The 24,552-nt window shown below is 39.5% G+C and overlaps 2 protein-coding genes across 3 annotated transcripts in view; one reads left to right on the top strand and one right to left on the bottom strand.

The window, feature by feature from the left end:
• Positions 1 to 1,754: 1,754 nt before the first annotated feature.
• MIXL1 (Mix paired-like homeobox) lies at positions 1,755 to 2,595 on the top strand. The gene is made up of 2 exons (XM_066180381.1): positions 1,755 to 2,042; positions 2,119 to 2,595. The coding sequence occupies exons 1-2, from the start codon at positions 1,755 to 1,757 to the stop codon at positions 2,533 to 2,535; spliced, it is 705 nt and encodes a 234-aa protein (XP_066036478.1). The 3' UTR covers positions 2,536 to 2,595.
• A 2,451-nt stretch (positions 2,596 to 5,046) lies between these two features.
• LIN9 (lin-9 DREAM MuvB core complex component) overlaps positions 5,047 to 24,552 on the bottom strand; it is a 38,276-nt gene continuing 18,770 nt past the window's right edge. For both annotated transcript variants that reach the window (XM_066178158.1, XM_066178160.1), the window contains 10 exons: positions 23,646 to 23,771; positions 19,131 to 19,288; positions 17,884 to 18,017; positions 16,848 to 16,967; positions 16,574 to 16,675; positions 11,823 to 11,903; positions 8,397 to 8,522; positions 7,892 to 8,074; positions 7,688 to 7,785; positions 5,047 to 6,411 (listed from right to left, as the gene is read on the bottom strand). In XM_066178158.1, coding sequence (XP_066034255.1) covers positions 6,306 to 6,411; positions 7,688 to 7,785; positions 7,892 to 8,074; positions 8,397 to 8,522; positions 11,823 to 11,903; positions 16,574 to 16,675; positions 16,848 to 16,967; positions 17,884 to 18,017; positions 19,131 to 19,288; positions 23,646 to 23,771 — 1,234 coding nt within the window. In that variant the 3' untranslated portion in view covers positions 5,047 to 6,305. The remainder of the gene's footprint in view (positions 6,412 to 7,687; positions 7,786 to 7,891; positions 8,075 to 8,396; positions 8,523 to 11,822; positions 11,904 to 16,573; positions 16,676 to 16,847; positions 16,968 to 17,883; positions 18,018 to 19,130; positions 19,289 to 23,645; positions 23,772 to 24,552) is intronic.

Below are 24,552 nucleotides of genomic sequence, written 5' to 3'. Positions count from 1 at the left end.
CTCTTGCTTGTACAGCCCCCTGTGGGTATTGGTAACCCACAGGTAGGAATCCCAGATCTGGATTGAAAAATACCCAACCAACAAACCCCAACTGTTGTTACTGTACAGTTAATTTAACTTTGGTTAATTCTCTGATCACGCTGTGTGGACTGACACATGCTCAGCTAAAGGGAGGGCAATCAGGACAGAGGAGAACAGTGGGGGGCCTGTGGTGCTGGCAGCTCCTTAAGCCTGGGCTGCTGCTGAAAGCAAAACACATGTATGTGTGTGAAAAAACACATTTCCTCAAAAACCTGCTCTCTCTGTCTGGCAGACTTAATCAAACCTAACCAAATCCTAGAAACTATATTCTTATAATAGCATAATTCCATTATTCCAGTTATCCCAGAATTCCAAGCAGGGTTAAATCCTTTGGAAAAGAAACCTCTGCTATGTTTTTCAGGACTATTATTTGATGTAAAATACAATAAAACATTCATCACGTAAATATAATCTGGGATAATTCTCTTTTGCTGCCACCTGTGGCATCTTCTAAATCTGCACAGAATCTGCAGAGTGATTCAACCCTCCATGAGTTTTTCACTAAAACCCTTAAATAATACTGTCTGTGCTTTCTGGATCACTACTCACCTGTGCACTTTCTCACCACCGTGCCCTCTCGTTACACTGCTAATTGAGAACATTGTACAAGTCCCATGTCTCTGACTGCTGTCTGCAGGCCGCAGCCCATGATTTTGGGAACAACCTAGAAATTTCAGTCATGAGAGCACCTGGACTGCTGCACATGTAAAAGCAGAAAGGTACAAATGTTTTAGGAACAAAACTTCCAAAACCAGCTTTTAACAGTTTTAACATGTTTTTCCATACAAAGTAACTTTTCTTGGGAGACAATTGTAAAAAGTGAAATGAGGACAAACCATTTTAAGAGCCTTGGTGTTGCTGGGGTGTGCAGGCAAGCATTTCAGCACGAGACCTCCCCATCTGGGAATGTTATGGCAGAAGCACACGGGATATGCAAGCGTGATATGTAAAGGCATTAGCAAGTGGTGGAAAAGGTGATGACAACAATGTCTGCCTCTGCCCTGTCTGAGCTGCTGTGCTCTCCAGGTGCATTTAACTTGCATCTTAACATGAAAGAGATGTTTTTGCAGCAGCAGGCACAGCAGGAAGCTGTACACCACCCGCACAGCTTGGCAGCGAAGCACTGCAAGTGGAGCAGTCGCGGCCACGGGAAGAGATAACTTCTGTTTGCTTTATGTCTCACACCATGCACGAACCATTACTTGCCAAAGCAGTCAGCTGCTTGAGAACATCTACCTTCACACCAACAGCTGGAGGGAGCGAACTCCATAACTCTATCAGCCCAGATGTTGTATCAGAAATAACTCAGCCGCTGCTCTGGGTCCTCTCCGGGGTGCCAAGCTCCCAACACTCAGTTATTTTGCGTGAGGATGCAAAGCCCGCTCCCTCTCCCTCCCGCTGTCCATGTTTCGGGCGGGGAGTCGAGAGCTGCCAGCCATCACCCACCCCTGTCAGTCACGATTAGGGCATCGCTGAGTCCTCTGGGCTGCGCAAGGCAGGGGCCGCCGCAGTCGGGCACCCCACCGGCAGCCTGGGGCGCGGGGCCCGGCGGGGTGCCCGGAGCTCACCTTCCCCGCGGGGCCGTGCCGCCCCCTCGAACCCCCGCCCCTGCCGAGCCCCCTCCCCGGCTATAAAGCGCGGCGGGCCGTCCGGGCCCCCTCCTCGCCGCTGCCATGGCCACGCTGCGCTTCGGGGAGCCCCCGGCGGAGCCGCCCGCCTTCCCCGCGGGCAGGTGGGCGGGGGGCGGCGGGTCCGGCCCGGCCTCGCCCGCCCTCAGAGCGCTTCCCCCGGCGGAGCCGTCGGAGGGGGCGCCGGCGGCCTCGCAGCGTCGGAAACGGACCAGCTTCACGGCGGCGCAGCTGGAGACGCTGGAGCTGGTTTTCCAGGACACCATGTACCCCGACATCTACCTGCGGGAGAAACTGGCCGACGCCACGCAGATCCCCGAGTCGCGCATCCAGGTGAGGGGCGCCGGCTGCGCCGCGCCCGCCGCGCCGGGACCGCCCCGCCGCGCTCACCGCCGCCCTCTCTCCCCAGGTCTGGTTCCAGAACCGCCGCGCCAAGTCCCGCCGCCAGCGGGGCCCGCCCCGCCCCGGCCCCGCCGCGCCGCCGCCGGGCTGCCCGCGCCCGCCCCGCTTCGCCGCGCTGCGCGCCCCGGAGCGGCCCCGCTGCGCCCTCTCCGCGGCGGCCCGGACGGAGGACGGCTCGGCTCCCTACGCGTGGCCGCCGGCCCCCGCTTTACCCCCCGGCACCGGCTTCGAGGGCTTTCCGCCCGGCCAGCCCGGCGGGGCCGAGCTCGCCCCGTTCGCGGGGAGCGCCGCCGGCCCCTTCCCGCCGGCCCGCGCCTTCTGCGGGCAGTACTCGCCCGTGTCGGACGCCGAGGACACCAGCGGCTACTCGGAGTCGGGCTCCGAGTGGGAGGAGAACGCGCTCGGCGCCTTCCGAGCCCTCTGAGCGCCGCCGCGGCGGGACGCGGCCCGGGCGGGGACAGGTCAAAGGCGCAGTCCCGGCCGCGCTGCCAAGCCCTCCCGCCGGACCCCGTCCCGCGGTGCGCTGATCGGGCGGGGAGCAGTCACACACCGCGCTACCTCACCGCTGCTGCTCTGCCACTGTTGCACTTTATCCGGTACTAACTGATTGTACCTATTTATTTAAGAAAGATACGGGTCGGCTCCATCAGCTGAGGGCATCTTTTTACACTGTATTTAAAACTTTCTTTTATCATGTTTAGTATATCTATTTAACCTTCTTTAGCCAAAAAGCTAACCCAAATCCACTGTGTTTTGGGGCTGGGGGCTGGTCTTAGAAAACAGTGATGGTCTGTCGGGGTTTTTTGACCGAGGAAAATAAAGGCTTACATTTTTGATCTGCTTGTGTGTGTACCTGGTGCAGGGGCAAGGTTTCTTACCTTGGCTGACGGTGGGGTAGAGAAGTGGTAGATATCCCAGCTGCAGGTTCTCTTCCCAGGTCCTGGAGAGCTACAGCTGCAGTTTAGATGTTGACAAGAGACCTAAGAGGCCTGAAGGACAGGTTACAGAAACTGCCTTAAACCTTCTCAGTCAGTATTTGTCTTAAATCTGCCCTACACAAACACCCCCATCCCTAAGTGAAAATGGAAATGTCTGGCCTAAGCAATACAAACCCCCCAAATCTCAAGTGCTCAGACAAAAACCTCCAGTCTGCCACTTAAGCCAAGGTTAATGTTAAACTAAGAGAAATGGGAGTATTTTGTGGACATTGTAAGGGTGCTTTAGCTCTAGGCAGGGATTACACAGAAGCTGTTCACATGATCTGTCGTGGGCTCAATGGCTCTGCACTGAGAACGGCAAAATCAGTAACAGAAGTCTCTCCTCTAATTCAATTGAGGAAGGATACATTACTCTGTACATATTCTGAGGATAAGGGCAATTCTTCCTGCTTACAAAATAGTACTTCAGAGCCTAGAAGAACAAGTTGCACCCGAATGCAAGAACCACAGGAAAAAAACCATATAGTGGTGACAGAAATACCCTATATCAGGAATCATGCCCCAGAGAATAAGGTTACCAATGCATAAAATCACTCAGTGCCACCGCATAACATACCTGTCCTTGTGACATCTGGCACAGCTGAACACTGGTTGGGCTGCAAGCTTGCAAAGTGAAGTGGCACGGCAGGGTTGCTGATTAGTATTGTCCATCAAAAAAACCTCAGCTATCCTTGAAAAAAACACGAACCAAAAACCAACCAACCTACCTCAGACACCATCTGTCCCAAGTGGACCTGGGTGCTATGCTGGGGATCAGGAAAACCTCAGAAGAGAAGCACTTGCAGGTAGAGACAGAAAATGAGACCATGGTTTCTTGGGAGCTCAGGGTTAATTCAAGTTTACTGATTATAATAAATCAAAGTAACTTGTTCTGCTTCTGCAGACTTCAGGTACAGTAGCTGCAGTGAGCTCTTGAGACTCTTGCATTGCTTGGGGCACACTCAGCAAAAGCAGTTGTATTTGTAACTGTCACCAAAATCCAACCTTACGTCTGACCAAACACATCAGTACCAAAGGAGAAATGCAGCCTTTCAAAACAAAGAAAAGATGTGTGTATTCACATTGTCTACACGAGTGGGACAAATGACACATAAAAATACATGGCTTATCACAAATGACAGATCATTCTATTACCCTGCAATAATTAAAAAAAACTACATCAACAGAAAACATGCTGGAGAGCAAATTTAAGTATCCACATGTAAACACCATCATACCTAAGGAATCATTGAGATTGGAGTGTGGTGGTTATTGCAATGTATTCTGTGTCCAGCAGGGATAAAAGGTTGTCATGAAAAGCAGGTTCCCAGATCCTCTGGTATCTACTAGTGTCTACAACTTGTCTCCTCAGTTTGGGATGTTTGCTATCAACAGGGCTAAATTACTCTCCTGGTGTTTTGTACTGGGAAGTCCTGCTCCTCAGAAGCATTCTGTGCACGTGCTGAGCTTGAGACCCAACAGAGGATGGGATCAGAGCAGAGGTGTGCACAGAACAGCAGGCTTGTGAATACAGAGGTGCAAGGGTTCCTTTCTCCTGAGTTAGCTGTGGAGCAGATTACTTCCTGTCTCACTAAACGTATGTACCTGAAATTAGGCTTTGGAACCTTTCTCTGTTTACATGAAAAGGGTGGTGGCAGAGGACCCCTTTCTGTCTTTATCAGGCAGATGGTAACATCACAAAATAACGAGTGACATCATTACAAAAGCAATTGCAGGAACTATGATGTTCTATTGCATGATGAGAGGTAAGTTTTCCTGGGTAACTCACCTAAATTACTGTTTAACAATGTTTTATAGTACCCCTTGTAAAATGTTTAAATATCTTTTAAAACAGCTACTTACCTCATCCTCATAACATTTCATTTTCAGCAATTAGCTTCTCTTAAAAAAATGACCTGAGACCATCTGCAAAAAATTTTGCATTTTTGTGAAATATATCAACTCTCATAGGTCAATTTATTCAGTTACAAATTTCATTGAGAATAAAAGATTTATGCATTTCTCTTAATTAACAGAACAAATTTAGCTAAATATAAACTCTGCACTAAAGTTTTGCAGTGGCACAATACGAACACAGAATACAGAAGCATCTTTAAACTATACAAAATTTTAAAATTGAAAATAATCCTGTTTACATATTCTTTATACATTAACATATAAAAGACCTTATTTAATGAGGCATCTAAAAGAATCAAAAACATCTCTACAGCTATCTCTGAAAATCCATATCTGGAAACAATTCATTACACAGAAGCTTTACAAGACTATTTAAACAAACCAATACACACTTTTTACAAGATTAACATTCCAAAAGGTATAGGCAGGTTATCACTTCTTATTTTTGCAGTTTACTTCACTGGTTATCTTTAATTATAAAAATCTTCATATTTATATATGATGGGTATTGTTGAATAACCAGTAATCTAATTTAAAACTTGTGCAAAACAAACAAGATTTTGGAAAAACAATACATTTAACCAGTTACTTATATAAAATACCACCTAAAGCACTTCTTTTGCCCTGTGTGAAGGGAAAAAGTCATAACCAATCTCTTTCTGGAAAGTCAAAAGTTACATTTTTATATTCCTTCATAAGACTCCTTCTATAAGTTATGATAAATTAAGAGTTCCAACAAGACATTGACTGATCAATACACCTGCCCAACATCCTCCAGTTTACAGCTTATGTTTGCTGGCTGTATCCTGCTGCTGCTTCCTTAGATCAGGAACACTTGGGCTTCCCAAGGGCTGACCTGGCAGCTCTGACGAGCTACACAGAGGTGTAGCTTTACACAACAAAGACCTGCCATGTGGCTACTAACTCGAGCCATTTCCTCTTCGGCACTTCTAACATACCAGGAGATCCAACAGCAAGAGGTGTGCAGAATTAATCTGAACTTTTAAAAACTAAGTTCAAATGATATGAAAGTATGCTTTCAAGTTTACTATAATCAATGCAATTACTAAGAGATTACCAGTTAGCAAAACTACTGCATGTGAATAACAAATGGAGAAGTCTAACATAACGCTGGCCAGTAATGCTGGTTTCCTTAAGAAGCGGATATAATATATTTAAAAGGATCCTTTCTGAGAGGTTTTCTCTTCTCTTATCTTCTGGCAGTTAGGGTATTTGGTGAAGCCTATAGAAAGGAAGAGGATTTTCCAGAACTACTTGCTGTACGCTTGAAAGAAAGCTTTCAGTCTCTGTTGGTGTTATTAGCTGCAAAAGCATGTAAGTTTCCCATCTGGCTCAGACCACTCTGAATATGTGCAACATGGATCTCAACGTTATTCTGAAAACAACTATGGGGAGAAAAAAAGAAGGAAAGAAAGAAATGTTAAACCCCATATGTAAGAGTTATGTCTGACTATCTCTCCAGGGAAAAATCAAATGTGAACCTAGTCAGTACAAAAATTCATATGAATTGGAGAGCAGTACATACAAATGCAACTTGACAGAGAAATATGGGAAAACACAACTTGCACAAACAGCTGCAAGAAATCAAGTGTCATTGACTTGGGCACTTAAAGTAAGGTTTTAACATGACCAGAGTTAGTGAAATTAAAATATTATGAAGCGATGCTAAAATGGCCAAAATAAGTACCATGAAATGGAAACATCATCACTTTCTTTGCTGGGTTCATCAACCTTTACTTGAATCAATTCCAATATGCAATTTGCAGAGTTCATTATAAAGAAGTTTCACTAATGTTTGAGGTTTGGTTTTGTTTTTCCTAATGAAAAATGCTATAAAACAGCATTTCTCAATAATTATATTGAAATCAAAAGGCCATCCTACTATCTTTGGAAAAAGAATTTAAAATTTAAAAATTCATGTGAACAGCATCCCATTATTGTATGTAGCAATACAAATAATAAGGATATAAAAAATACTTAGCATTTAGGTTTATTTTCTAAATGACATAATTTAGCAGCATAAAATGCTGGTCACAAATTGCTGGAGGCTGCAGGGTACTCCAGACCAGTATCACTATGCTCTTGCTACCACATTCTTGCCATTTTTATGATGCCTCCTCAGGCAGCTGCTTGGGACAACTGTTGAAAAATGGCCCATCTAGACTAGATTGGCCTTTGATCTGGCACAATATGGCTTCTTTTCTGTTTCTTGGCTTAAAATCTTGCCAAAGGAAGCTGCTCAGAACCTCTAATTATCTCACATGCCACCTTTTGATATTTACAGACAAGAGGTTGAGTATGCTAAAAGAATACTGAAATTGTACTGTTCTCTGGTTTAAAAACCTGTACTACTAGTGGGATTTCAAAATCTGACAATGTTCTAAAATAAGTTTTTAGTTGTCATAAATGACGAAAGAACAAGAAAGTCTAGCTGTTGCTGCATCAATTTAGCACTTTTAAATGTTACTTCACTGATAGGTTCAAACAGAAAACTGCTCATTTCACATTCCCTTTAAGAAGCCCCCCTTTTAGACGGGATCCTTCCTATAAGGAGAAGTTTCCAGATTAAACCCCTTAATTATAATCAATGTTCACCTCTAAAATACAGTACGAACTATCACTAAGTGTGTACTTAAGAATTAAATATTCAAAAAGTAATACCTGATATTTGAGGAGTCTATTGAATTCTTAATGTCATTTAATGAATCTGTTAGTGATTTAAATTCAAAGGAATTCAGATCACCTCCTTCTGCTAGACACTGTAGAAGAAGAAAACAAAAATGTTCTCACAGTTCAGCACAAAAATTGACAGAGCTTTAATACTATGCATTGTATGGGAGAAACTATTTGGTGCAAACTTTTTACCTTAATTTGCAATAATATTGCTGTAAGTCTAGAGATAAGATCAGTTAAATTTTCACTCTCCACACAGAGCTGTCCTGTTGACAAGGTATTTGCTTGTCTGACGACCTCCTGAGCCTCCTCTTCACATCTGCGCCTCAGATCCGTGGGTTGGTCAGCAGGCTGGAGGCCCTGGTCAGGAGCAAGCTGCAGAGAAATGAAGGGGAGAAATTAAGAATGAAGATGTTCTTTACATGTGGTGGATGTGTGAAATGAGATGATTTCAAAGACAGTTTGTGTGTGTATAGTACACAGTGTTTTTTCTTTATGTATGTCTACTTAAGAACAGGCCACTAGTATCAGAAGTGTTGCTCAAAGGTAGCTCGAATTCCAGAGAAGGAATCCAGCACAGCTACCAATAGTTTCATTTCTGAGTGACATCCACTTATGCCCTATTCCCGGGAAATTCTGTTTCCTACTTAGGTTGAGCAAAACCACCACGTACACAAAGATTCCAGCAAAATCTTACCTCATAGCAGTACTGTTGAACTTTATGCAAAACTTTATTTAAGTCTTTGTTCAGTTGTTCTAGGTCTAGAACAATAGTTGCATATCTCCTCTGAAACTCAATGCCAATTGGCATGGAATAGGATTTCTGTGGAAAGCACAAAGCATATTAAAGTTAATGTAATACTGTACAGTTACAGATTTTGAACTCATCAAAAGGAGTTTTTACTTGAAAATAATACTGAGATATTTGAAATCCTGGTGTCAAATAGAAAAACGTTAACATACAAAATATTAAAATGCAGTGTTACTATTTATAACTCCAAATGAAACTGTGTAGGTAACAACAATGCTTTTATTCCCTTCTTGAAGTGCAACAATAATCCATGGTGGTAAATGCTACAGAAGATGATTGTGGTCTGACCTGCTTATTCCTCCAGTAGCTGGGCATGGCTTCTCCCAACTGGTTGAGCAGAAAACTATGCTGCCAGCAGAGGAACAGTACAGGACAATGTGGCCTCAGCCACCTCTGCTGTGGGATGGGATGCACATTTGGCTAGTAAATTACTGGTCACTTGAGGGTGACTCAGTGCTACACACCTTCTGTTACAGCTAACAGTTCTGACAAAAAAGAAAGTTACTAGAGCTTATATTTGGTAAAGTATTTTTTAGGCATGATTTTCCACGAAAAGAATAAATACCAAAATACAGTACCCTTTTTCTTATACTCTTTTCAGAATACAGCTTGACATTGTTTGGGTGATATTTATGAAATTGAAATGAAACATACAATATATTATAAAATTTCCTCTCCAAATTGCCTCTTGAAAGAGAAGCTAGAGTTAGTTCCAGCCATAGGACTGAGATATAGGTACCTCCTACAATCAAAACTTGTAGCTATAGATTTCACACACAAGATAAAGCAAACTGTAAAGTCAAGAGCCTCCATCAGGATAATCCTGGTCAAAAACTCAAAAGGTTTAAGTTCTGAGTTCAGTTCAAAGTTTCCCATTAAACCTAATCGCTGAGATGATCTCCAGGGATTTAAACATCTGAATACCAACTTAACAGGGCTTTAAACTAACACCATAATTTCAGAATTCACTGGAAAGCAACATAAATTTGGCATACTTTCTGCAGCTCTGGAACATAAAAAATCAAATCTTTCAGACCTTCTCCAGTGACCAGCTCCCTCAGAGCAAACTGAACTGCTCCAGCTTACCTGTGAAAGCTGCAGACAATTATGAATTCCCTGTTGGAGAGGAAAGGCTAAGGGCATTCTATGCTAGTGATGGCAAAAGAAATATTTCTCAGGATCAGCACTATTTCTGACCTGGGCATAACCCAAGACCTGGAAACACTGATGAACAGCTAAACTGACAAAAGATGGATGGCTTTCAGTAGATGAAAGCAGGTAACACCTCTTTCACCAGGGATCTAGATGCTTCCCTGAGACAACCAGCATTATTTTTAAATTGTTTTTATTGCAGGTCCTTTCAATTTATACTTGTTTATCCAAATATTTACTGTTTTATGTACACAGTAATTTGTTTTTAGCCTGCAACCCAGACTAGTACAGTGATGTCAAGAAAAATGAAACAAAAAATGTACAGTTGTATACAATAATAGCTCCTTTGAAGGCATCCCCTGACTCGTGTAAATTTATTGTTATTGTCAGATAATAATGGCCTACATTCAGTACCATTTCTGATTTTGGTCAGTTTCATTTATTTCTATATTAAATTGGTCATTAAACAGAAGTATTCATAAAAGGATTACTTTAAACCAAACAGCAGTGGTACTCTAACAATTACCAAATGACAAATGTATGAATTATGACCAAAGTCTGACAATTAAAATACACCTGAATGAACTCAAAGGATTCAATTTTACTTATGTTCAGGTATGTTATTGATGTTGAAGTGAGCTAGGGTCAGAAAAAAATTCTTGTTCAAAGAAGACATATTTTAAAGGAGAAGCAACACATACTCAGTGGCACAAACATAGATGGGATTGCCAAATGACAAAGAGGATTAGAAGATGAGCTAAGAATATGGCCCAATAGGAAGGTATCACATCCTCTATTTTTATCAGGACAGCCTTGAGTAGTAAAGGGGGTTGCTTTATCATTGCTGGTTTTCAAAGGAAATAGAGCAGGGAAGAATTTCAAAGTATCTCAAAGTCCTTAGCCAGATTACACTTGAGCTAAAATGTATCAAAGTTAGCATCTATTTCTAGATTTCATTCCCAGTTGCTTTTTTGCTCTTTCAATTTCGTGGAATAAATAAGGAGACCAAGAAAAGTAACAACACAGGTAATTTATGATTTAATAGCTGAGCTAACATTCACGTTCTTGCTGGAGGAAGGATATTGTCATTGCTATGGATCTCCTTATCTGTGCAAATGTATGAATATGTCAGAAAAAAAATTAATTTAAGAAGAGTTGGTAATTTTTCATTGTCAGAGTTGCAGGTTGCAATGACATGTTTTAATCTTACTTCTCTTTGCATCTAGTTTAGTTACTAACACACAAAATAAAAAGACAAAACATTTGATGTACAGGAAAAATAATGCAGTAACTGAAATGATAACAAGGTTTTGAAGAACAACACCATAGCATAGAGGAAGAAAATTACAGGGATAGGGCAGTAGGAAGCAGAGTAACAAAATGCACACATGCACATGATCATTGAAGGCACAAAGAGAAATCTCACCCCAATAAATCACATCTTTCAAGATTCAAATATTTTACCTGGAAGAAAGATCAACTGTTTTGTTTCAAGAAATAAAAGGGACCCTTCTCCACAAACCTTTAGCCTTTTGTACACTGCAGAGACAACAGCCTGGATGGATGCTGGCAGAAGGCTGAGACTGAGAGCTTTCTCAAGTTAATTTATGGCCATGGGTGGTAGAACAGCCACTCTTATAATTTTGATTTACTGACTGCTGATTAGAAAAGTTAGCAAGAAAAACTATTCTGCTGCTGCTGCTAATTATGCTGTAGCTGCTGTGGTACTGTAACTTTAAATGCCAGTCAAGGGCACTCATGGCTTTACACAAAAATCTCTGAAATGAGTAACTGCTTTAACCAGAAAGCTGAGATAATAAGTATTTACCATCTGCAAAACAGTTTTAGCATAAATGGCTTACCATATAAATCTGTATGCCAAATTCTCAAGGTACATAGTATTTCCTTACTTTATGTGTTAACTGATGTGCTATGCTGATGTTAACATTATTAATCAGTTTCCAAAGCATAGTGCTTTCAAAGGAGAATCAGATTCAAAAAAAATGACCTCCCTGACTTGTCTTTAAAAATAATAGACATTTCATGTCATAGAAAGCAATAAAATACAGGTTTTATTTAGACTATACTCCTAATTAAATTTATTTGCATTAGCTGTTAAAGCATATCCTGTTTTAATAACTGAAAAGAAAACATTCTCACCAGCTTTTCTGCTTCCGTATTCATCTCTCTCAATTGTTTGATGTGTTCCTTCTTGATCATAAGGATTTTCGATAACCTGGTCTGAAACAAAGGAACTATTTTTAGAAAGAATAGTCCTGAAGCAGTTTTGAAATGCCATACAAATTAAAGAAAAAACCCATACCTGTTTCTTTCATAATTTAAAATGTATTTCTCAGTTGCTGATCAAGTTAAGAAGCAGAAATAAAAATTAATTAAAATTAAATGATGGATTTTCCAGAGATTTTAAAAGGGATTCCAAGTGCTCTAAATTGATGAGTGCTAAAATCCATCAGCTGAAATTCCCTATAGGAAGACTAACATGATTTATGGCCAGCTACAGGATGAAGAACATTTTTTTTTTTTTTAATAGGCTGAAGGAGAGTGAAGGGTGTTATGCTCATGATACTACAGTTTTATCACTCACCTCATTACACCTTTTTTCCCCCACAATTCTCAGCACCAGCCCTTTGTGTAAACTCCTGCAGTAATCTCTGGTATAGAGATTGGATCTATTTTATACAGAACAATTTTGGGCTTTCCATTTCCCTCTTTCGTAACAGGAATATCCTGTGTCTCCTGCCCTGGGGAACTAGCAGGCTGAAGTGGAAATCACTGGGAGCACTTTCAACACACTCATCACTCCTAAAACTATTCCATACTCTAGGGCCCTGAGAGAAATCCTAGCTTCACTACAGCCAGCAACACTTTTATTACTGGAATAAGCAGAGCAAAAAAATTCAGGTTTTATAAATTCCAGAGGGGTTAACTGCATCCTAGCAGTGAAACACGTGACTGGGAGAAATAGAAACTCCTAGTTTAACACACATCTGATTTATATATAATCCCTTTTGTGATTTTTAAGTTCAGTCTTAATGCAGCCAGGCTGCTTGCCCTCACAAATTGTAATCAGAAAATTGTTCCAGGATCTCTTTCAGCTAATGAGGAATATTCTGGGAAGTTCCAAGCTAAATGCATTCTTTTTCACTGGATGGGAAGTTATCTGAAATTGCCAAACAGACAAAGCTGGTTTTCAGCTCAAAACAGTGTTCCCTCCTTGTTTTATCCCTGTTTATTCAGAGACAATAAAATCACCTCTTCTCCACTGTTCTTCCACCAGACTAATCACAACCCAAGCCTTTTCAGACTCCACTCCCTCAAAGGGCTCTTCATGTCTTTAACTTTTGTGGCCCTTTTTGTATCGTTTTCCATCCACTGCTCTCTTTCCTGTGTGTGAGCACAGGAAGCCTGTAACAGTATTCTGAATGACAAACCTGGAAACTAAACCTGTAAAATGGAATCAATACTTCTCTCCTTTTACTCCAAATATTTTGCCAGATGTATCTTACAAATGGATGGTGAGCCATAGTCAGAGGCACAGAGGCAACACTGCATGGGTTATCAGCCTCCCAATTCCAGCTTCTCATTTCTGTCCTTGTGCTGTCCCCCAATGCCAGCACTTGCATTTTTGCTCTTTGCATTTTGCATGAAGAGCCCAGTCAGAGAAGAGACAATGACAAAAAAAAAAAAATTCAGAAGGGGCAAGAAAGAAAAGCAAAATTGTTACTTGTGAGCTGGGTTGTCTCTCTGATCTAGTTTCTAACACACCACACAAGTGTTCATGTTGCCAGGAAAACACCTGGGAGGAAGAAAAGCTTCTTCACCATCTGCCACTGCTGCCAAAAAGTTACCTGTCAAGTTCTGCTGTCATCACTATCCAGCAACTGCCTAACACATTCTTCTCCTTCATGAAGTTGATGAGTCCCCAAATTAATGCAGAATATATAATTTGTTCCCCAAATCTGCAAGGCATTTGATTCTTCACTTCTACTTTGACGTGCAGACATATGTGAGGATGCACACTGTTAGTTCTCCATTTGATGAGATTGGATTTTCTATTATATTCATCCTATTCCAAGATATATTCCAGTGATCAGGATAATCTGATTCTAAGGATTTTCGCTGTATCCATCATATCCACCAACTTTCTTTCAGGGGTACATTTTATTACATAGACCTCCATTTTCATTTGCCAGTGAATGCTATAATTCAGTCTAGCCCTCCTTTGTCTTGAGAATTTTTCATTATTACCCATCCTGTTTACCATAGTAATTTATAGTTCTCAATAAACTGGAAACAAGTTTTTAGTATAATGCTTTTCCGCATTAAAAGAAATGAAGGAACAACCCAAACAGAATGTTTAGATTTTCACTTCTGATTACATTTGTAAGTCATAGAATATGAGCTTTTCAAAATGCAGTTTGTGATAAGTTACTACGCAGTACTTTCAAAATTTTCATAAGAAGAAAACAGCAAAAATTGAGTACCCGTTTTCAGATTGTTCCTTCTGGATTTAAATTTGGAAGATCCCTCCTTTCCACACATGCAGACACCAGGTCACTGCTGCGCCCGTGCCGCATCACCGCACTCCCTCTACCGGGCATGCAGCGATCCTGCCAACATCTGCTTTGTCCTACAGCGCTGCCTCCCAATCGAATTTTTTACCCCAAAACAAAAAAGGAAGAAGGGAGGAAAGAAAATAAAAAAAAGCTGTAGCTGAATACTTGGAGAAACATCCTCCAAATTTAAATACTGGCTAGAATGTACAAATGCAATCTATTGATTTTGACCTGCCATATAGCATATGAAATATTTAAGCATACATTACATAATGAATTAAGCATGAAAGACCTTTAAAAAAACTATTACTCATTTATTTCTGACTTTATTCTTAGTATCATGTTAATTTTTGAGCCAGCCATCTAATACATTAGTCCACAGTCTCAGATGTCAAAATGTAACACGTAGTAAAAAATATAAAGATTTAGAAAAACTAAGACAGTGTAGAACAATGACTAAAGTAATTGTTACAAGTCCCAATGCTTGCTTACAACTTCAAGTTATAGGGAAAGAGAATATCCCTAACATTTATTTGTCATTGTATGCATGTGATTTTGGATTCACTTCCTCTTCTTCCAAATTAATTTCAGATAAGGTGTGCTCTGTACTTTTTGTTTTGTCCAAAATTCTTCCCATAAAATTGTTTCTTTGTGGTCTTACAAGTAACTGCCTGGCAACAGTTTTCCAGAATGTCATCTTGGAATCAAATAGTTTTTGACCATTTACTTCCTGAATCAACATTAAATCAGAAAAAGGGATTTAACTTTTTTAAGTATCAGTTTATCAGAAAGGCTAGAATACCCTGAGCAGCAACCCTTAACATAGAAATACATCTGGACTGATGAATACAGCACAATTAATAACCAGCATTCACCAGTCTCATGTATTTCACAACACCAGATTTCAGTACCTCCTCAAACTCCTAATTAAAAATATTGATTCTTAAAAATAATGCTGCAAGTTCTTCCAGAAACGCTTAAGCCCCGTGATTCTTTGTTGTTGCTTAAATAGACAAACGCCAAAAATCTGTGGATTGATTTTTTTCAAAGCATTTTGAAAATCTTCAAGCAAAAATACATATTAATGTGATATCTTTGTAAAATGCCACCATTTGCAATACAAGCAAGACGTCTATACTTGTAGAACTCACATTTCCTTACACGGAGTAGTAATACACAACCAGATGTGACCGACAAATCACACATTTTCATATTTAAAATGCAGAAACAATATCATAAACAGATGCATTTGATGCACCAAGTAGATGTAAAGCTCAATACACCTTAGTTACCTAGTCTTACTGATCATACTCCATAACTCAAACAGGACAGCTGCAGATACAGTTTAGATGCATAAAGACTTTATCTTTTGTGTATGTCAATTTTCCCATAATTAATCTTATAGCAACCACATCTATTTTAAATTTTTTTAGCTAAGCTAGATGCCATGCCACCTTTTTCAAAATCAGCTTCATGCAAGTTTCCTCTAAAAAAGCTGAATAGATGATTCTGTCAAATAAAATTCATTATGTTGAATGGCCCAAATGTTACTGTGTCATGTGAGCTACTGACACAAATTTACTCTTTTGACCAATTACACAGACTTTAAAATCTGAGAGGCATTTTATTTCTCAGTTCTTAGTATTTTAAACATGAGTCATTCCAATCTCCTTTGTTCAAAACTGCATTCCTTGTTAAAGACTTCAATCACTGATCTTAAGCTAAGCCAACATGAGCAATTACATTCTTCCATCATCCTGGAAAATGCTTCAGTGTGTTTTAATATTCAGTGAACCTCACCTTACACGTCTGTGCTCTTCTGAACTGGTGCACCAAAACCACTCTGAAAAATTATTTCGTAAAGGTGAAGACAAAAAAGTATTTTCTGTGTAGTGTTAGCTATAAAACGAATGTTTGCTTGCATGGAAATGAGTGCTGCTTTTCTTCTCCAAGAAGGTAGAACATTATATAACAAAACATATATGATAATATATGCATGTTCTTTGCACAATGCCAGTATATTTTAAATAAATAGTCTTAAAGTCTGCACGTAGAAATAATGCTTTTTTAAGATAAAATGGTAGAGCTGGGAAAATAAAAAGACTTTTGAAGACCTGTGTGGTCTGAAAAGCAGTATATTTCAAAGGTTAAAAGCAAGTGAGAAAATTAAGAAGGGGAGAATAAAAACAAGTATGAACATCTCTTCAAAAGTTAATTTGGTGATTTCCATATCTGTCATAAATTAACAGAAGGTCATTGAACTGCAGAAGAATTGGCAGAATAAACACAAAAGGACAATAAACAACAAAATTAAGAGCTGCAGTTAATACTTACCACTTGAATAAGGAATTCTACTGGAAAGCCTCCTAGTGTTTCACTATCTGTGCCGGAAATTTTGTTTTTCCATGAAGATTGTCCTAATAAAGGATCACTGTCCTATAAAGGATAAAACATCTAAATGAATAGCTTCTTTTTAGAGGGTGTTGCTAAAATTTTGATCTTGCTAAATAGCATCAGAAAATTAATCTCAAAAACTTTTTAAGGTAACAGCTTCAACATGTACCAAAAATCCTTCAGTGTTTAATACCCCTTGAAAAGAGTAACTTACAGTGATTGGAGACTGGAGTGAAGGTGTGTATGGCAATCGGGGAGGAGTCATGAAGAAGCGTGATGGCCGTTGTTTCTGTCCAAAGGCCGCGATCGGCATGGTTTCATGAGGCTCATTGCTCTGCCACACAGGGAAAGGGAAAGGAAGGATATACTTCAGTGTATGATTAATTTTTACCCTTTTGAAACACGTAATTTATTTCTGGGATCTGGACTAGCCGTGCCTATCCACACCCCAACCCAACAGCATGAAAAGATTAACATTCTGTTTTTGGTCTAGGCAGGAGCTTCAAAATCCTAATATGTTGCTGGAGTTTCCAAAGTGTTCTGGCATCACATCTAATAAAACCTGCATGAACATTTCCGAAAATGCTATAGGCAGACAAATCACAACAGGAGTTCAGCAGAGGCTCCAAACTCAGATCAGGACAGAGACTAGAAGAATTACGTAGATCCAACACTACACAAGATACAAAAGAAAGTGAGGTCCCTCCAGAAATCTTTCAGTCCAGGCTGGAAACCTAGGAGCTGGGTGATAATATCCAGTTGTTTGACCAAAACAACATCCTCCCAGGTAGCTTCACTAGCACAAGTTCGGTCAACTCATAATCCTTGTTTGCAACTTCCACAGGCCTTTCCTGACTTCGGCAAATCACAAAGGATCAGGTTTTCTTGAACATTTTCTGCAAATCCTGGCAGGATCCCACTGCAGAATTCTCTTTGGGATCTTTTACTACTCATTGTATTTCTTCATATTGAACTCAAGCTACTGTAACAGCCTACAATTCTAGTAAATCATTCCACCCTGAGCCATTATGCTTTAATCATAGAGGGTTATCCTGTTCTGTAAAACCATAAGCAGTAAAAGTTCATGACCCTGGAATTTCCTATGCATCTGTTATGTTTGTTTCTACTTTATGGCAATACCACCTGGGTGTAATTTTTTTTTCTTATTTTTGATTAAAGCATATCATTGAGATTTTTTTTTTTAAATTTTCTTATTACAGCTACTTTTACAACATGTCATTAATACTTACAAGAACTTCATAATCTGGGACTGTGTGTGTTCCAAGACCTGCCCTGTCAAAAGTCACTCTGTAGGTAGCATTAAGAGTGTCTACAGCATCTATTTGTCCAGTGAACAGACCATCATGGACACCTCGCAAACGAGCTGAAAAAAACAACAGGAGAACCAAGAAACAAAACATCTCAATGCTATGATACAAACAACAAAACAGATTTATTACATCTTTTCCAAGTATTTTTCATATGTATACTTAAAGGCCATAGATTAAATGGGAAAAGAGCAAACTGAGGAAAAAAAAAAAGTGTGCAATAGAAATATTACCAAATTTTTTACAAAATTTAAGTTTGAAGGTCAAGTATTTCCCAGATCTAATTCTTAGCTCTACACTTAAGCCTAAGAAACTCCCACTATTTCATATCCAATACCTTTTGACCGACAGATTTTGCAGACAAAAGTCAATTTCCAGATAATTTTGCACAGCATTTCTTTCTGAACACCTCCTCTGATGACGGCACATTTAGCAAAAAACAGTGTGGAAGGCAGCTCAAGGATACATGTCTAGGAGAGTGAGGAGAGGCAGTGTGGTGCATGCCTGCTCTTCAGCAAGAGCTAAGGGCAGTGGTATTCAACACAAAAAATGCAATGAACAGTAGTGGCTTGAATAGGAGATGATGAAGTGAAAATGCAAACCACCTGGACCAAAATCAGACAGGACAGAGGAATTCAAATTTTCATAAAACTAGACAAAACCTGTGGAATGTTTTCAACAATATTTTTTCTTCATTTATGTGTAAGGTTTTTTAGTAAGGCAATGTCATGTTTAGCATACATGTCCAACTACACTGCAATATAATTGTTTATCTGTTTCAAAACAGGTAGTTTTATTTTATGGAAATATAAAGTTCAAGTTTTGTATTAGGTCAGATTTTAAAACCAGAGAACACTCAATATTTTGAAATTAAGCATCTCCCTCTCACCAAATTTTGTTAGATATGTAAAAAACTAGACATGTAAGAAAACCTACAATTTGAACACCAGAAATAATAAGTAATACTAAGTTTGCACCTCAAAACCTTATCACTGTTTTAAAAATACTACCTAATCTTCACAAGCACCTTCTCAATGAACTAACAAAAACTAGTAAAACTTTGGATGCTTTACATTTATTAGAATTGTGTGCACTAAATGCATTATGACTTAGTAAGATATTTCCAAAATACACTTGGCTGCTTATTTTGTTTGTTTTTAAGAAATTACCTGTAACTTTTGTTCCTATTACAAGTGGTAATGGAATTTCTTCTGGAAGATCTTTGAACTGTGAAAGATCTGCAACTTTCCGCTGCTGCAAAAGTCTGATTTTCTGCCGTTTCTGTTTTAATGCTGACCTCTCTTCCTCAAAGAATGCAGAGGAACACCTGTAGTATTATTAGATAAAATTATACTTAAATTCATCACCAAAAACATATATATGTGAAGGCACATCAAATAAAAATGCAGTTTAAAAAATCAGTGAGGGAAAATGAAAAAGTTTGGGGTGATGTGTTCAAGAGAAAAAATCTCATTTAATGCATTTAGACAATCCTAGTCCTCAGAATTCTCACTCTTAAAACAAGAATCTATTTCAAAATAATACTCAGGAACACTAGATGTTGCATTAGTCTATCTAAAGAGTAAAACGTTTTAGGATTTTTCCTGCTTATAAGGATCCATCTGGGTCACAACAAAGCTGAAGCTGCCCCAGTCTAGCCTGGATGCCAGTTCAATGTGTGTGAGGAGGGTGTCCTGTGAGCACCCTGGCTGCTAGCATTGACTGACACACAGGAGATCGCTTTCATGTGTGCTTATTAGCTCAATTAAACAAACTGAGTATGAAAGAGCACCAGACTCAGCACATAAAAGGGCACCTCTCTGTCTCATCTCCTTGCACCTGTGCAGAGCACAGCCCAGAATCTCAGTTATGCAGATGAACTGTTCTGAGATTGATCATAACAAAAATTTATTTGATCTGCGGCTACTGTGTAAAATCAGGTCATCTGTAGTAGTCCCTTTCCCCATTGGGCCGGGTAGGGTCCTTCTTAAAATTCAGTCTAAAAGATGGATGGCTTACTCCCAAAGTGCTTATTTTTTATTAATTTTTATTTCTAATCTACTGAATAGGCAAGATTCATGAGGGAGAAAAGCACAAAGCACAAAGACATTAAGGACTCAATCCTATCTTTCATTGCTTACTAAAAAAAAAGTTTCTTCATTCTTGTTTCAATGAAAGAAGTAATTTTAAAAAGGTGCACAAATGTTTTTTTAAGTCTGCCTGATTGCAGAAAGTTATTTATCAAATAATTTGCCACCTTTGTTAATTGCTTTACTGCAGTCAAATGCAGATTAAACATGTTCTGTGGAACTCACACAGTTATATATTAATTACTGATTAATGAGAAATTCTATTTTATAAAGTTATTTTAGATGACATTTGTAAACTCTGCTGCTGGTTTCCTCTACTACACTACAAATTATTTTCTGATTTACATCCCTTCAGGATGTTCCTCAGTCATTTCCAACCCAGTACTAAGAAATCAGCTCCTTTTTCCAAATCTGCTTCTACTACTCTCCTATTACATGCTGAAACAAACATTCTTAGGTTTTCTTCTGTATACTCCTCACTGGGAGAGTTCCACAAATCCCTTTCACTTTTCTCCACAATTTCTCTTCACAGCATTGTGTATAAGAAGACTGCAAGCACTAAGCTGCCAGGCTGCTGAGACCTTTTTGTTTCACACTGACCGTCAGTTTCACACTCTGTATGCACACATCGGTTGCCTTTTATCTTATACGTGTTTTCTAGGTTATGTGGGGCATAGGCCACCTGTTTTCTCCCAGTGTTAACACTGATGAGATCCTAGTCCTAAGCAAGACATGGGAAAAAAACATGAGCAAGAATGAACTGAAGCTGTGAGGTACTTTTGCCAGGTGATGCAGATGCACTGCACTGAAGGCTCCCATATGAGGCTTTCCAACCACCATCAGCACAAAAACCACCACTAGTCTTTGTACAGCCTAGAAATTCTGTTGAAGATTGAGGCTGTAGGTGTGTGTCCCACTCACCAGTTTACCACCAAAGAGCAGAATGTGTTTACCTGGAATTATGTATTATTCCAGTAGTCCTATTAGCAATTTAAAATATCTGGAAAGGGATGTGGCAGATGTAGGAAGGGATGGTGGTTGGGAAACTTCTGAAGACCTTACTTGGATATTCTCATTTATTGATGCTATTGACTTCATATTTACTACTGGTGAAGAACAGGTGTGAAATAATGCTTGCAGTGGGCTGTGAATATCAAGTTGCAAAATGCAGGTCAGATACGTCTTAAGGGGTTGAACATTCTTCTCAGTTTTTACCTTGCTTGTGAGATTTTGAATTAACAGAGGGATCACCACCATCATGTAGTGGCAGGACAATCAGATCTAAGCTTAGTTCATATCCACTGCTATTTCACAAGCCAAATTAAGTTTACACAGAGTACACAAAACTAACTATTACCTCTTCCTTTTCCTGCAGCATATCTTTCCCCACAGTCTACAGGAATCTTACAAGCTTTGCAGGCTCTCATGAAGAATACTGCTGTGCCAATCAAACACACTGTTGATGTGTGATAGGACATTTAAGGTATCAGCAGACTTAGGAAAATACTACAATATATTTAAACAAAAAAAAACCCCAACAACAACGAACCATGTGCATAACTATCACAGAGACACTATTATCCTCTGCCATCAACACTGTGGGTGCAAAATGTCTTAATTATTTCTTTTTAATCCCTCATGGGGAGATATCAGTGTTGACATGGTATGTAGCTTAGTTCCATACGATGAGGACAGACAGAAGGAATTTCTAACAGAATGGTAAAACAAAAAAATCTGTGTTCTACAGGTAGAGGAGAAATGTCTTGAAAAAGCATTTAAATAATTTAGAATAATTCAAAGTCTTTTAAAACTAAGGCCAAAGACCACTCCCGACATTTTCAAAGAGACTACCAGTAATTTAAAAAAAAAGGAAAGAAATAAAAAGCAAACAGGAATGCTTATTTCATATTACTATAAAGCAGTAACTCAAAGTTTGCAATAACAAACAATCAGACTCTTTATGCACTCAAATACTTCTACTTCAGAATTCAGATAAAACAATTTTCTGCCCATTTAGACCTTTGGTTCCTTTGGCATGAATCTCTCTTTTTCAAAAAAATAACTCTATGATAGCTGAACAAAAAAAAAAAAAACCCAAATCAAACCCAAAACCACTCTCCCCATGGCTTAAAAAAATAAAAAGCAAAAAACCAACCCAAAGAACCACTGAAAAACAAAAGGAAGTTTGCAACCCACCAGGTTGGATGGGGTTTTGCAATCTGATGTAGACAAGGTTCCCTGCCCAGGGCACCCCCTGATCCCAACCCCTGCTGGAATCAGACAATCTTTAAGGTCCCTTCCAACCCAAACCATTCTAAGACTCTGAAGTTTTACCAATGCTCCACTAGACTGCTGAATGAGGCAAGCTGATCTTTTAGAGAGGTAACTGCTTTTGGCAAAAGTCAAACGAGAAATTGATGACTTAACCTCCAAATGCACGATTTCTCTCCCAGCAGGAAGCATGACAACAAAGGAACAAAAAGCTATCTAAGTTAAGCTCAAATTACATGAACATCTTTCCAAGAGGAGCTGTTTTCAAGCTGGCTCTGCTGCCTTCCCTTGACTGATGATTTTTACTTATGTTGTTTGCAGGTACGGAAGATGAAATGGTCTCCATCACGCAAACTATAATCTGACTCAGTGATCTCTGAAGAAATGGATTCAGTGCTTTAGTGTTTGCATTTACAAAAATAAAAGGCTGATTAATTTATGAAACACTACTTATACAATGACAGGGTGGTCAAGTTTGAAAGGACCCCTGAAGATTATCTCCTCCAACACCTCCAGCAGAATCACCTCCAGGAGGCTTCCCGGGACCACATCCAGAGGGCCTTTGAGTACATCTAAGGATAGAGATTTCCACCACCTCACTTGTGCCCATTCCTTCTTTTCCTGTCTCCAGATAATGCTGGAAAAAAACGGGGCCCTATCTTCTCTGTACCTTTCCTTCAAATATTTATACAGAAAAATGGGATCCTCCCTTAGCCTTGTCTAGGTTAAATTGTGTAGGTTTTGTGAAAAGGCTGAGCTGAATTAGAGGGTTTAAGAATTAAAAATTCTAAATTAGAAAAATACACTATGTCTTCATTAAATTCTGGCTTCTTCTCCACAATGGACACTACTTTATGGGTGACTTTATCTTTTTTATGTCTTGATAGACAATCTAGGAAAAGCTGAGGATCTATAAAATGGTTTAAAAACAATAATAAAATAAATGAGGTGAAAATGTGCACTTGTTTTCCCCAGGAAGAGCTGATCATAGACAGAAAAATTGGCCAGTTCTTCCAGGCCAGGAAGCAAGGCAGTATAAAAGATACAGTAACAACTTTAACATATCCCAGCTTGGACACTCAGTTATCTGGAGTGAGAAGAGAACTTTTCAAGCATAGGCTCATGAAAAATACATGGACACATGCATTTAAGGAATTGGGTGTGTGTGGGAGAGAGGTGCTCAGAGAACACCTCAATAAAATGAGTTTTACTACTCTTAAGATATTTTGTTCTACTATTTGAATGCAATTTTTTTTAAAAGGAACAATTCCAGTAACATCAAAACTACATGTAAGAAATAGCTGAAAGAAAGCAAAAAATTACCTCCGTGGTTTTCCCATTAATCGCCTGATTTTCCCCCATTCTACTCTTGTCAGTTTTCTGGTTTTCAAAGTTGGAAAAGATTCTTTCAAGCATATACAGAAATCATTATCTCCTTCAAATAGTGGCCTGTCGAAACATAATTAGTTCTATGTTAACCACACTAAGTAAACTTTTGTCACAAGATTCCAAAAGACATCCACCATCAGAAACACATTTTAAAAATTAATATAAATTAGTCACATAAACGAGACACTCCTGTTGAAAGAACAATTTTAATTCAGCCAAAAACAAAATCAGGAAGTTTCCAGGACTATTGTTCTTCGACTCTTACTACCACTGACATTTAAAACTGCTCCTTTCTCTAGTTACTGCAGAGAAATACATGTAATTCATCCTTACAATCCTGCTCTGTAACATATATAAAGGCACCAAATGAAACTTCAGCAAAGTCAGCTCAGTGTCATGATGATTCTGCAACACACTGAAGGAAACCAGAGAGTGAAATATTGAGAGCAAAGGTAAGGACAATGCGGTACTGAGAAACAGACAGACAGTACCTTTTTCATCAATTCATTCAACTGTAACTCAGATTCCCAACAGAGGTTTCCAAAATACAGGAAATTGAACCAACTCATCATTTTCTACAGCTGTACAGGTGAGACTTCTATTGTATCCTCCCCTGACTCCATGGTGAAGCACAGGATCAGTATGAGAGAAGTGACAGTTCAGAGAACAGACCTGCACAAGTCAGGAATTTCTCTCTGATGCTATGACCCATCTCTATCTCTGTTTTATGACTGCCTTTTTCTTTCTAGTACCCCATCCTTCTTAGGCTGAGGGGACAAGGGAGCAGCAACAGATATGCCCATCTAATAGAAGGTTAATCATAAAAGACTACGTGCAACTG

The sequence above is a fragment of the Chamaea fasciata genome, unplaced genomic scaffold (genome assembly GCF_029207755.1).
Source record: "Chamaea fasciata isolate MVZ Bird 193981 ecotype frontalis unplaced genomic scaffold, bChaFas1.0.hap1 SCAF_3, whole genome shotgun sequence".
NCBI lineage: Eukaryota > Metazoa > Chordata > Aves > Passeriformes > Sylviidae > Chamaea > Chamaea fasciata.
Note: the sequence above shows the minus strand (reverse complement) of the source record. Positions and strands in the feature narration are given on the sequence as shown.

What these genes read in the sequence shown, in the direction of transcription:
- MIXL1 (XM_066180381.1), top strand. Translation starts at nt 1,755, where the DNA reads ATGGCCACGCTGCGCTTCGGGGAGCCCCCGGCGGAGCCGCCCGCCTTC. An exon ending in TCCCCGAGTCGCGCATCCAG is followed by an intron (nt 2,043 to 2,118) that starts GTGAGGGGCGCC and finishes CTCTCTCCCCAG; the next exon opens with GTCTGGTTCCAGAACCGCCG.